The 13,292-nt window shown below is 43.8% G+C and overlaps 1 protein-coding gene across 26 annotated transcripts in view; it reads right to left on the minus strand.

The window, feature by feature from the left end:
- LOC147436220 (protein SAWADEE HOMEODOMAIN HOMOLOG 2-like) overlaps nt 1-13,292 on the minus strand; it is a 135,731-nt gene that overhangs the window by 26,495 nt on the left and 95,944 nt on the right. For 6 of the 26 annotated variants that reach the window (XR_015185170.1, XR_015185169.1, XR_015185171.1 and 3 more), the window contains exons 8-9: nt 12,729-12,759; nt 12,440-12,615 (exon numbers count right to left, since the gene is read on the minus strand). The exons of 11 other annotated variants lie outside the window; for them this stretch is intronic. Coding sequence is in view for 12 of the 15 variants with exons in the window: in XM_086489130.1 (XP_086345256.1) it covers nt 12,440-12,615; nt 12,729-12,759 (207 nt within the window). In the remaining 3 variants the exon portion in view is untranslated. Of the gene's footprint in view, nt 1-11,220; nt 12,320-12,425; nt 12,760-13,292 lie in introns of those variants that run through there. 9 more of the 26 variants (XM_086489127.1, XM_086489129.1, XM_086489124.1 and 6 more) reach the window with 8 other exon arrangements.

Genomic DNA, 13,292 nt, shown 5'->3' on the forward strand with positions numbered 1-13,292 from the left:
GCTGGTCCACTAAAGACCACCCTAAGGTAGGTGTAAGCATCTGTATACTCCACTGTCTCATGGCCATATGTGAATGTGGGTGCTGATCTCCTGGTTCATTGTGGGGTGGTGTTAAACACCATAGCCTTGGTTTTACCAAGGTTGACAGACAGACAATTGTCATGAGCAAACCTATGCAAAGCATCCAAGTGACGTTGCATCCCCTCCAGAGAGTCAGAGATCAACACAATATCATTAGCATATAACAATAGTGGAATCCATGTCCCTGCCAATTGTGCACCTCTTATCACCCTCTCTCTCAATATAGTCAGAAACCTCATCCACACATACCAAATAGAGTAGGAGAGAGCGGGCAGCCCTCCTTCACCCCAATAGTGGAGTGAACTAATGTAGATTGCCCCTATGGAGTGAGGACATGCCCCACTACTGACCTGTATAATGCCATAATCCCCCAAATCAGCTCTGTGGGTACTCCCATCTCCTGTAGTCTGTGCATCAATCTAGCTCTGGCCACTGTGTCAAATGCTTTGCAGAAGTCCACAAAGCTACAATAGATTTGTCTCCCATGTGATTTGCCCTCCTCAATAATGGCTCTTAGTGTCAGAATGTGGTCAAGAGTAGAAAAACCTCTCCTGAATCCTGCCTGCGCGTATACCCTCCCTCTCTGCCCATCTACTCAGCTGCTGCTGCTCAAGAATGGATGCGTACAACCGTGCCAATGTGTGTCCAATCATGATAGTGCAATAATTCCCAACTCCATAGGGTCTCCTAACTTGAAGATAGGTACAATAGTAGATAAACTCCAAGTATCACACAAAGCTGAGAGAGAGAGAGAGAGAGAGAGAGAGAGAGAGAGAGAGAGAGAGAGAGAGAGAGAGAGAGAGAGAGAGAGAGAGAGAGAAATGAAATGAAATGAAATGTTATATTAACGTCTTCAAAAGGCCAAAATGACCTATGAGACCAATCAGTTACAAAATAGTGAATCTAATACCATGTCTGGGTACAAAAGAACTAGAAAAGAACTAGAAGTGGAACAAAATACTACTACTACTACTACAATCTAAAACTACGTGGGTGTAGCAGCTGATACAATAGGTACCCGGTAAACTGGATGTAACATTGTGTGAAACAAAGATGGAAGAAATGGTGAGGATCCATCCTCATCTGCACTTTGGATGTCGAGAGAGTATGGCTCGAATCTTCTGTTGTAGTCTCCGTCGATGCTGTGTAGCTCCTCTCCTCAGTCGCGGTCGTCTGTATCTCTGTAGCTCCAATGCTCGGTCGATGAGAGTGCCAGTAGTGGTCGAATGAGTGTGGGACGAGCTCTGCAGTGGTGGCTGCTCCTCTGGCTGTCCCATATCTAGTGAAAAGAAATCTGTAATGTGTCTCTGGGACTGCCTCTCTCTAGCTCTCCCCAGTAAAGTGTCTCTATACCTGTGTAACTCAAGTAGATATAGTCCAAGACATCTCTGATCCTCATAACTCATGACCCTAGATAGAGGACCAAAACCCTCTCTGAATAAGCAGTGGAAACGCCCCCGTATCTCATAGAACACTGTGCAATGACATATGTAGTGCAACTCTGTCTCTGGCTCTCTCTCTGGCATAATCGGCATATCCTGCTGTCTGCTGGTATCCCTCTGAATCTACCAGTCTCAATCTCGAGCTGATGTGAGGATGTGCGTATCTGACCAATGGCACAACGCAAACCATGAGACATATGTGTGTCCATGTAGCTGGGTCGAATCACAAACCCATCTCCTGTGAGGTGGAGAAGATGCTCTCTATAGAAAGCCATCTTCGTGCTCAACTCCTGAGGCGGCTCTATCCATGTCCTCCTGGTGTCGAGCTGGATCAGGTCCTGACGAATGAGTCTAGTGATCTCCACCCGTGTAAGAGACAGCGAGGGTGCCTGAAGAGAATACTGGAAAGGGGGCAACCTGTCCATGGTGAAGCCATGCGTCTGAAACCATGAAGTCATCTGTGCATACCGGCATGAAGTGTCCCCCTGTAGAGCTAACTGTCTGGAAGACTCAAGGGCCAATCTAGCATATCTGTCTCTAGTAGTATCCCATAGGCTGTGCACAAAGGACACTGATCTGGTAAGCGCCTCAATCTCCATGGGGGGGGCAGCTAGCTCTGCTCGAATGATCGCGTGAGGTACGGAGGCCTTGGCTCTAATCAATCGGGAGATCATAGATACCAAGGGCCTCTCCATACATCTCCAACCATCCTGGCCTACAGAAGGTCCCCATACCTGTACCCCATACATCATAGCTGAGGCTACTAAAGTATCAAAGAGCCATAACTTTGTCCGAGGTTCCTGGAACTGAACCTGCGAACACATCCTCTCCAAGCCTCCCAAGGCCGCATAAGCTCTGGTCAGTCTAGTCTTTGCTACTCTCCCCAAAGAAAACCTCGGCCCAGTGAAGACTATCCCAAGGTAAGTGTATGCATCTGTATACTCCACAATCTCTTGACCATATGTGAAGGTCGGTGCCGATCTCCTGATCCACTGCGGTGTGGTGTTAAACACCATGACCTTGGTTTTACCAAGGTTTACAGACAATCCACTATCCTCTGCAAAACTGTGTAATGCATCCAACTGTCGCTGCATACCCTCTGGTGAGTCAGAGATCAAGACAATATCATCAGCATATAACAACAATGGGATCCACGTCCCTGCCAGCTGGGCACCTCTATCACCCTCTCTGTCAATGTAATCAGACACCTCATCAACATACATACCAAATAGAGTAGGAGACAATGGGCAACCCTGTTTCACCCCGATAGTGGAGTGAACTAAGTTAGATATCCCCTCTGGGGTGCGTACATGTCCCATCACTGATCTGTATAAAGCCATAATCCCCCAAATCAACACTGTGGGCACCCCCATCTCTTGCAGTCTGCGCATCAGTCGAGCTCTCGGTACCATGTCAAATGCTTTGCGGAAATCCACAAAGCTACAATAAATCCGTCTCCCATGTGACCTGCCCTCCTCAATGATAGCTCTGAGTGACAGAATATGGTCAAGAGTGGAGAAACCCCTCCTGAAACCTGCCTGTCCCTTTGCCCGTACACCATCACCCTCTGCCCAGTTACTCAACTGCTGCTCAATAATGGATGCATACAATCGTGCCAGTGTGTGTCCAACCATAATAGTGCGGTAATTTCCAGGCTCTGTAGGATCACCTGCCTTGAATATAGGCACAATAGTAGACAACCTCCAAGTCTCAGGTAATCCCTCACACATGGCACGATTGAACAACACTGCAAGAACCTCCATCAGCATATCCCTAGCATGTATAAAGTGCTCCGCTACTAGACCGTCATGATCGTAAGCCCTCCTGGTCCTCATCCTGTCAATGGCTCTCTTTACCATCTCAGTGGTAAAGAAGGTGCTCGTAGGTGGACATGGCTCTGTAGGATCTGGAAGGGGATCCTGCCCAGGAACCGTATATAACGATGTCGTATACTGGCCCCACACATCAGGAGAAGTAATCACTGGGGGAGGGGAGTGCTCATGGAAGAGTCGCCATGCCTCGCCTGAGTCTCTACTCAAGAACAACTGATACAAGTCTCGCTCCATCTGGGCCAGGTAAGCTCGTTTCTTCTTTTGCACAAGGCGCCGGAAAGCAATCCGCGACTGTCTGTAGGTGATGACTCCTAAATGAAGAGAGAGAGAGAGAGAGAGAGAGAGAGAAATGAAATGAAATGTTATATTACTGTCTTCAAAAGGCCAAAGTGACCTATGAGACCAGAAAGTTACAATGTGGTGGATCTGATACAAAGTCAGAGTAACAAGATGACAAAATGACAAAATAAAATACTATGGAATCCTGAACTGCTAGGTGTGAACTAAGCAGCTCGCTGGGATAGCTAGATCACAAGAGATCCAACATCGGCCGCTGGCGGATCTCATCAATCTCCTCCATGGTCAGTAGTCTTACCAAGCGTCGTGCGTGTTGGGCCAAATTGATCCGAATACTCTGATGTAGCCTCCGTCGATGCTGTGTAGTCCTCCGCGGTCGTGGGCGTCTGGATCTCCCCAGCTCGGTTATCAGTGTGCCTCTGTTGTGAGGCGACGAGCTCTGCTGTGAGAGAGAGAGAGAGAGAGAGAGAGAGAGAGAGAGAGAGAGAGAGAGAGAGAGAGAGAGAGAGAGAGAGAGAGAGAGAGAGAGAGAGAGAGAGAAATGAAATGAAATGTTATATTAACGTCTTCAAAAGGCCAAAGTGACCTATGAGACTAGAAAGTTACAATGCGGTGTATCTGATACAAAGTCAGATTAAGAAAATAAATTAAACTATGATAACAAAATATAAAGATAACAAAATATAAATATTGCGGAGTCCTAAGCTAAGCTGATAGGTGTGAAAAGTGAAAGGCGTGAAATGTGTGAATTAAGCGGTACAATGGGTAGACAATATGGGAGGGAAGTAGAGATCCATCTTCATCTGCACTCTGGATGACGAAAAAGTATGGCTCGAAGAGAGAGAGAGAGAGAGCTCCAAAAACTGATTTTGGAGCGAAGTGAGCTTTTTTTTTTGAATTGCTTAGTTGAGCAAAAATCTCGAAAAAGCTCCCTCAGAACTTCAACTTGACTGTGAGAGTGGGCTATCTGAGTAGTTGTGCATATGATTGCTTAATATCAATACAAAGAAAAAAAAAGAAATACTGTCAAAGGTGCTTGTTTAGCGGCTCATATCTCTCAAGGGGTAACTCCAACCCTCTTGTATCCTATGAAGGTGTTACAAACCGAAGCGTTCTCAACTTTCCAATGTTATTCAAGTCCATTCTGTTCACCATTTCTTGTATTTCTAGTTGAAATACGTTTCAATGAAAGTCAGAGAATCCAAAAAGAATGAAAAGTGGTAGTCTATACAGGAGGGAAAGCTGTAATCAGAGAAATTATCACCCCATTCACAAATGGTAAAAATGGTGACAAATATCTATTTAAATTATGGATAATTTTCATTTCTTGGAGAGCATTGGAATCATAGTTAATCTTTTTGTTTCATATGCAAGGTTGGGCAAACACAAAGTAGAATAAACCAAATTGAAAGATCTGATTTTTTTTATACGTCGACTTCGGCCTCTAGTAGACATTAATAGAGCTTTCTTTTATTCTGTCTTGCTTTCATTAGGAAGTGAATGGGGTATAGGAGGGCCTCTTTATTTGGTAGTTTAAAGGAATGCTTAAAGCTTCAGCCAAGTTTGACGACGCCTAAAAGAGAGGGCAAAAAGGCCTATGTTGAGATTAAAAAAAAAGCCATTTCCATATTTTGTATTTGAAAATAGTCTATTTAGTAACCCAAAAGAGAGATGAGTAAATGAATTTTAAAATGTCTTTTTCCCACCCCCTTCTATATAAAACACTTTCTCTTACTTAGATCTCATTAAAGGAGACACTTTTCAGGCCCTCTGCCAGAAAAGCAAAATTTCCACATTCTCTCACTGCATTCTCTCTCTAAAACGTGAGCCAACTCTCTCTCTCTCTCTCTCTCTCTCTCTCTCTCTCTCTCTCTCTCTCTCCCCTTCTCTCTCTTGTCACTTTCCCCTTCCAATCATTAAGGGAACATTCTTTGCTGCCTACTTCTGATAGAGTGAGATCCTCCAAGGTTGCAGGTCTGCTCTCTCTCCCGCTCTCTCTTTCTTTATTGTCTCTCTATCTCCCACTCTCTCTCTCTCTCTCATGCTTTTCCCACTCCAGCTCTTGCTAAGAGCAATGGAAAACTCCATTACGTCTGTGTGCAACAACATTTCTCTCTCTACACTCATGATCAACAATTTGAATTCAAAGGAGATTGAGCTGCACTCCCTCTCTTTCTTCCCTCCACAATATAATCCTTTTTTCCTATCTCTAAGTACTCTCCACTTCTTTCCTCCATAGCCAGCTTCACCTGCTTGTAGCAGTCACCATTACACATTCTCTCTCTAATTAGCTTGATTAGCTAACATAAATGTCATTTAATCCCCTACCACTGCAAGACATTACTAACAAGACAAAACGATATCGATTAAACACTCATTGAGAGCAGGAGGACGCTACTGTGCGATTTGGCACATCTAACCCCAATGCTGGAGATCAGCTACGGAAGCTTCCGTGCAAGGCAGTCAACTTATGGGGGGATGACCATATTTACCCTGGCGATCCAATGACCAATGCATCACCGCTCTTTCGTAACATCATTGAGCTACTGCGTTTTATTGGAGATGGGAGAGACGGATTGTTTGGCTACTACTGGAGATTGTATTCAGCTTTCATCAATGAAAAGAAGCAAGAAAACATCTATGTGCTATCGTTGCAAGAGAAGTACGTGGAAGACATTCAACAAGTTAGAGAGAAAGCAAACGAGAAGATGAAGCAGCTAAACGATGAGATAGCGAAGCTTAATAAAAAAGTTGAGCATCAAAAAATGGAGCAAGAGCGCCGTCACAACAATTATGTTTAGCTACAATATACTGCGCGTGATATGCGTCGGCAAATCGGCCATCTCACACACATTCCATTGGGCCACCACATTCGCAAGCGCAAGAGACATGCAATATCTATGCTATCTTCAAGCGGTGGATCTCGAAAGAAACGTAGAGATACAAATGCAAGCTTCTAATTTCTTACATTTTGTGCAGGTTGCTATAATATTATTTCAATATACAGGAACTTGGCTTGGATGATGATGGGAATCGATTCCAATGCTCGAACGATTAGACATACTCTGCTGCAACATATCATCAAGCCAAAGGAGTTGGTTGAGCTATTGGATGATCCATCCAATGTAGGCATTGCTAATGTTTTGCGCCAAAAGTTTTTCAGTGAGCTAAAGAGCATTGTGTTGCTCAGGAGATGATGGAGGTGTATGACAACACAGGAATAAGTTTCAAGGCCTACGAAGCTTTGTATAGAATTGTCACACTAGATTACAGAGCAAAAGGTTTGTTTAGGTTGCTACCAATACCTTACAGTGTCAACGTTGCGAAAAGGTGCGCCAATAATGATGTTGCAAGCTTGTTGGGTGGATTTCAATATGTGGAGGATACCCTGCCGTTAGAAGAGAGCAAATCCTTCCATTACGAGTTCAATAATGTCTATGTTGACTTGTTGAAGCTCCAAGAGTCAATGATCAGATTTTATGCGTCGACACAAGAAGAGTGTGATGGAAAAGTTATATTTGTGATGAAGCTTGATGAGTGCCAGAATGTCAAAGGTCAACGACTGGAAAGGGTAAGCGTTACGCTTATGAATAGAGCCTTGGTGGGTGTCGATGTTGAGCTAAATGCCAACGAGAAGGGAAACACCTGTTTAGGTGTTCAGTCAGAGAAAAATATTTGATGGCTGGCATCTTTTCATCTCCCACATAAGACATATGAGTCCCTCAAATGGTATTTTAATCACACCCCAATTGTTGATGTCATTTGGTAACAACAAGAAGGACAACGATTGTAGGTTTCAGGTCTCGATACATTCCAAGTGGAGTGGCATTTGGCAGGAGACTTGAAAACTCTCTAGTGTATACTAGGGTGTAAGCAAGGTGCAATGACCCTCTTTCCATACATTTATTGCTGCCACAGTAAAGTCTCATTAGGAATTGAGGGCAAAGGTGCAAAGGCCAACAAGTCAAAGAGCGGTAAGGATAAGGGTGGCAAAGTTGTAGGTAACTCTGCGAAAGGTGTGTCCACCATAAAAACAATGGGTAAAGAACTACAACCATAATTACCCGGAATGGGAACAGGGAAGGAACAGGAGGGTCCGGAACGGGACGGGAACGGGGAGGAGGAGAGGGGGCCAAAACGAGAACGGGGCCGGAACGGTCGACTAAAGTAAAGCTTGAACTACCTCCATTCAGCTTAATCCCAAATAAACTCCTCAACAACCCAAAAACTACCCCCAAATTTGTCCCCAAACCTACCCTCAAACTACAACAAATATGTTCCCCAAACAATCCCAAATCTGTCCCCAAAAGCCTACTCTTGCCCGTTCCGCCTCATGTTCCCCCCATGCCGGTTACGCTCCGTTCCAGAACGGCGTTCCGTTCCCCACTCTGTTTCGGGAACGAAACTCGTCTGGAACGCCGTTTCGGAACATTTAGGCTATGTTCCGCTCGTTCCCTGTTACACTGACTACAACAATGGCTTCAAGGTATCCTCACTTGTAACCAGAGTGTACCTCCTAATCGAGAAATGAATGATCCAAATTAGGATCCTATTCTACGAATTCCTCTAATAAATGTGCATGTGTGCACTCTTCATGCCCGTCTACGAATTCTTGTTGACAAGTTGCTTATGCTCCATATTAATTATGCTTGGAATATGGAGCTTGCAAGAGAACTCGAATCTATTCTATCAAATGTTGGTCTACATGGAGGTGCAGATCAAAGGACAAGAAGGCATCTGGAAGTACACAGGTGCATGCTAAGCGCGTAACATTGAAAAATACGGATTTAGCTCTAGCAATCAATTTGCGAAATGAAGGATGCCTTCATAAAAAATAGTTTATTCCATGTACTCTCTTGATGAGATTTGTAATCTTTTCATATAATATCAAATATCGAATTTGTACCATTCCGTGCAATTGTTGAACTTGATTTTGTATATTGTTTTTTTTCAAGTATTTGAATTATTCAAAATGTTAAATTTAAACTGACCACCATGGCGCACGGCTAGCCCGGCGAGGTCGGAAGGCGCAAAAAAAAGCCATGCAACAACCCGTCAGCCGAGGGGCACATCTCGGTGATTTTTTAATGAAACCGAGCAACGGGGGAAGACGTACGGGGTCAATGGGACCACCACGGAGCACGGCAGCGTCCGGCGGGATTGGACGGCGGAAAAAAAAGCCCTGTGCGCCACGGCGCGTAGGGGGCAAGGCACCAAAACCATCAACCAAAGTCGTCTAACCTAAACAAAAAGTCTAAGAAGCATTCGGGCTTCTAAACCAACCAAAGAGAAAATAGTAAGCCTCCCTGTCTCTCTGTCTAAAGTAAAGTATGAACAACAAACTAGAACTGTAACACATGGGTGATGGGTAAACCTCACTGCGACCTTAGTGTAAGTCCTACGTTCCTAGCAACAACGCCAATGTTGACGGATCGCCTCTACCCCCTACGCACCGTGGCGCACAGGGCTTTTTTTTCCGCCATCCGACCCCACTGGGCACTGCCGTGCTCCATGGTGGTCACGTTGACCCCGTCGCCCGATTTTGTAAAAAAATCACCGAGATGTGTCCCTTGGCCGACGTGTCGCTGCATGTTCGAGGTTTTGTGTATGTGTTGCGGAAACGAAATTTATTAGACAATATGAAATAAGGAAAAAAACAAGTACAGAATGTTCACAGAAATTGTTAACAAAAACAATTATTCTGTATTGATTTGGATATTACATCATGGTCTGTATTGATTTGGATATTAGTTTTACTACGAATTACATCTGTGAATATGGGACAAATGACCGACTTGACGCCAAGGGATTTTACAATTTCCTCAGGGTTTTTCAACCCTTGACCTAGGCTCAAGGCGCGGTGGGAGAGGACTGAGCCTGGGCGCTTGCCTGTAAAGACATACAATGCCGCCTCTCGGTCCACCAATATACATTTGTGAGCATTTAGGGTGAGGGAGTCTTTAGCGAGTATGGCACTTAATGCTTTGCACATGAGCAGCTCCGCAGATCCATTCTTGGAGAACTCTGTGTGAGAAACTCGAAGAATTGATGGCTCCAAGTGGCTCAGGTAGTACCAAAGCGAGCTATCCCTACCCATGAACGCGTTGCGTCAACCTCCAGTATGCATTGTGAACTTATCAACATGATATGCCGTTTGCAAAGTATTTTAAACGACTTTAACACTTGTTGTAAGGAACAATAGACAATCGACCAGGTTAAGATATGCTTACCTCAATTTCTTCATCTTTCTCTTCAAGATTTTTCTTTGTAAGATCGATGCTAGATCGATCATCTCTACCCATCGCGATCAATGGTTCATGTGGATGAAAAGCGCTTTCCAAGACATTTTCGTAAAATGAGGTACATGATTTGATTTCCACAAGTGTACTTGCTACTATTTGCACCAACTTCTGTTCGTTTTCATTGGGGAGGAAAGAGAGGCTTGCTTGGAGACCTTGGTCTTCAAAGTCAATTTGAGATTTGACTTTCTTTTCTTTTCCATTGGGATCCTTCATGCCCGCATAGATAGCAAGCACTGCGAGCGACTCATCTTCTTTGAGTCCTAATGTTTTGGCAATGTCATCAAGAAACAATCAAGAAACAAACAGTGACGATCATCCACCACCACTGCATGCAAAGTGAGAATTTGGAGGTTTGGGACTTCCTCCAGCACCTCATCTCCCTCTATCATCCGATCTTCCTCCTCAATGAAGCTGGGCTCTTGCAAGAGGACGAGTGCCATAGATGCTTCAGTCTGCTCATCAATCTCTTCAATAACTTCATTTGATTCCTCCACAATGGTCATAGGTGGTCTTTGGTTAACCTTTTCCTTTGATTTTCCCTTATCCATGTCCTCAAGCGCAAGTAAGGCCAGAAACATGTCCCAAGAGATGAATTGGGTGCCTATGCACCCCATGCCCAAATCTATGAGATCATTCTCATCCTCTGTCTCGTAGTCCCGTTCTGTGAGACCTTTAATAAACCTCAACAAGCGAAAGCGAAAGTTTTTGTCGGCCGCATAGAGATGCTTGAGGAAATTCACTGACAACCACGCCGCCGTGTCGCATCCCTCAAAGACTATGGTATATTCTTTCATATGCTGCGCCATGTAGTCAAGAAAGCTTTCGAATGTCTCTGCATGAAGGTTAGCAGTGGCCTGCATGTCAATTGTCCCCTTGAACATATTGAGTAGTTTATATGCTCGATCTGCAAGTCCTACCTTTTCTAGTTGTATGAGAAGTGCATCAGTAGACGTTACCATGAGTTCGTTCGCGAAGAAGATGCGAAGAGAGCTTAGAGCTAGAGTTTTGTGAATGTGAGAAATGAAGTTTAAAACTTAAAAAGTCACTTATATACCCAAAGTCACTTTTTATAAAGCACTTAATTAAAGTCAAAATAACTTAAAACTATAATTTTGAACAAAATCGCGTGACAAAGCATTGAAAGATACCAACATCGAAAACATTTGTGCTCCACATCAAAGAAGTGTATCAGTAGACATTGCCATAGGTTCCTTCGCGAAGAAGATGCGAAGAGAGCTTAGAGCTAGAGTTTTGTGAATGTGAGACGAAGTTCAAAACCTAGAAAGTCACTTATATACCCAAAGTCACTTTTTAAAAGGCACTTAAAATTAACGTCAAAATAACTTAAACTATAATTTTAAACAAAATCACGTGACAAAGCATTGAAAGACACCAACATTGAAAACATATCAAAGAAATTGCACGTTCAATCGAAAATTTGAACAAGTTGAGAATAAACAAGTATGCAGAGAAACGAGATTCAAAACACCGTATGTATTAATGGGAGCAAATTCCCTGTCAATTACAAGCTTTTACAAAAATACATCGCGGAAATGGAATGTTCTCACACGAAAAGCTCTTCTCTTTTCCGGAGCGAACAACCTTTTCATTGATTACAAAGAGATATTGCTTGGGCAAGGTACATTTGATATTCAGATACTCGCGAAGGTGACTGAGGTGTCAATCATTATTCATTAAAATGTCGTACACTGCATCTTCGTGGACGCATATTTACAGGTCAACTGATTCTCTAGCAGCAACATCAGAGTCTAGTGCCTCCCATTCTCTCATCGTCAGCTTCAATCTTCTATAGGGAAAGACCATTGACAAGCTTTGCTTCGCAATATGGTATCTGAACACCACATTGTCAGCAACTACAGAGCACTTGATTCTATCTCCCTGGTGGTTGACCACCTTAGTCTCCCATCCAGCTGCAAGGAATCCGTTGATCGCACTTCCCCCTTTGCAAGTCCACATTGTTGGTGTCCTCTGAACACTCTGAAGTCGAAAGATAAACACAAACACATGAAGATACATAAACCATGTTACCGTGGCTTTGTGGGAACTACAGGTGCACTTCATTGCTACTTGCACATCCGCCTCGATTCTTCTTTTCGTTGATGCGATCAAGGCACTGTCTGGCTTAGGCCATTCCAGACTCTCCAAGGTTGGCGAGTGAACCGGAGAAAGATTACCATACCCATTTCGCTTAGGTGTGACATAAGTATGATTATAAAAAAATGTCATGTGAGCCAAGCTCAGAGGATGGACAGCCAGCAGCATAGAGCAACTTGCCAAGATCAGTGTGGAGTTCCTGTAAAGGACTCTATTGGCTCCCACTCTACAAAATTGGATGGAAAAACATCTGCAAAAATGAACAAGCAATGAAAATCTTATAGTCATCAAAAGCAACGTATAAGGCAAAAATGCTAAATAGACAACCTAAAAACTTAAAAGAAGAGTAAAATTACAATGTGTAGGAAACCTTTATAAAGCCACTACTGTCTCTAGCTTCAGTTGTGAAGCAACATACACATGCTGCACCTTCGCAAGCCTCTTGAGGTCTTGTGTTTGCTTGAACTCCATGATTCTTCCCTTCCAATGGTATGCTCGAGAAGCCATGTGTCTCCTTGAGACCTTGTGTGCATCTCTTGAGCTGGGCTGCATTGTCACCCACATCATTCGTTTGAACTCCATCATTACCCAATATCCACTGTTGTCTTGTACATTGCTACATAAAATGGACCCAATGACACTCCTAGGTCGTCGAGTACCTGATGATGCCATGGGGAATAGTGACACAACCTGCAGACAAACACTTATGATTAGACATTGCACATCCATGTTCTCAACTGTATAAAGAGCAAGATTCTTGATGGTACACAAAGACGATTGATGCCACTTACTGCTATACTGCTCTACCTGCTTGTTGACTTAATGGAGAAGATAATGTTGCAGAGCTTGAAAGAGAAGTAGATCCTCTCTAGAGAGCTTAATGGAGAAGGAGAAGGAAACCTGTTGAGGAAAGAAAGAGGGATGATCTAGCAGAAGGATATGTTGCAGATCTGCAGCTTTAGGTAGAGGTGTTTAGTGAGGCTCATAGAGAAATGGAGAACTTCAGCTTGAGGAGGGAAAGGAGGTTCAAACTTCTGCTGCAGAGCTTTTGAGAGGGAGAATTGAAAGGAAGGAAAGAAAAGCAACTTGCAAGGTGAAGTGAAGAAAAGTGAAAGATGGTACAGTAGAGAGAGAGGGAGGGAATGATCAGTACGTTTTTGGGGGACCTCCTTTTAAGAGAGAGGGGGGGAGAAACTGACAGCCACTAGAGAGAGAAAGAATTG

The sequence above is a fragment of the Adiantum capillus-veneris genome, chromosome 18 (genome assembly GCF_014529385.1).
Source record: "Adiantum capillus-veneris isolate H3 chromosome 18, ASM1452938v2, whole genome shotgun sequence".
Classification (NCBI taxonomy): Eukaryota; Viridiplantae; Streptophyta; class Polypodiopsida; order Polypodiales; family Pteridaceae; genus Adiantum; species Adiantum capillus-veneris.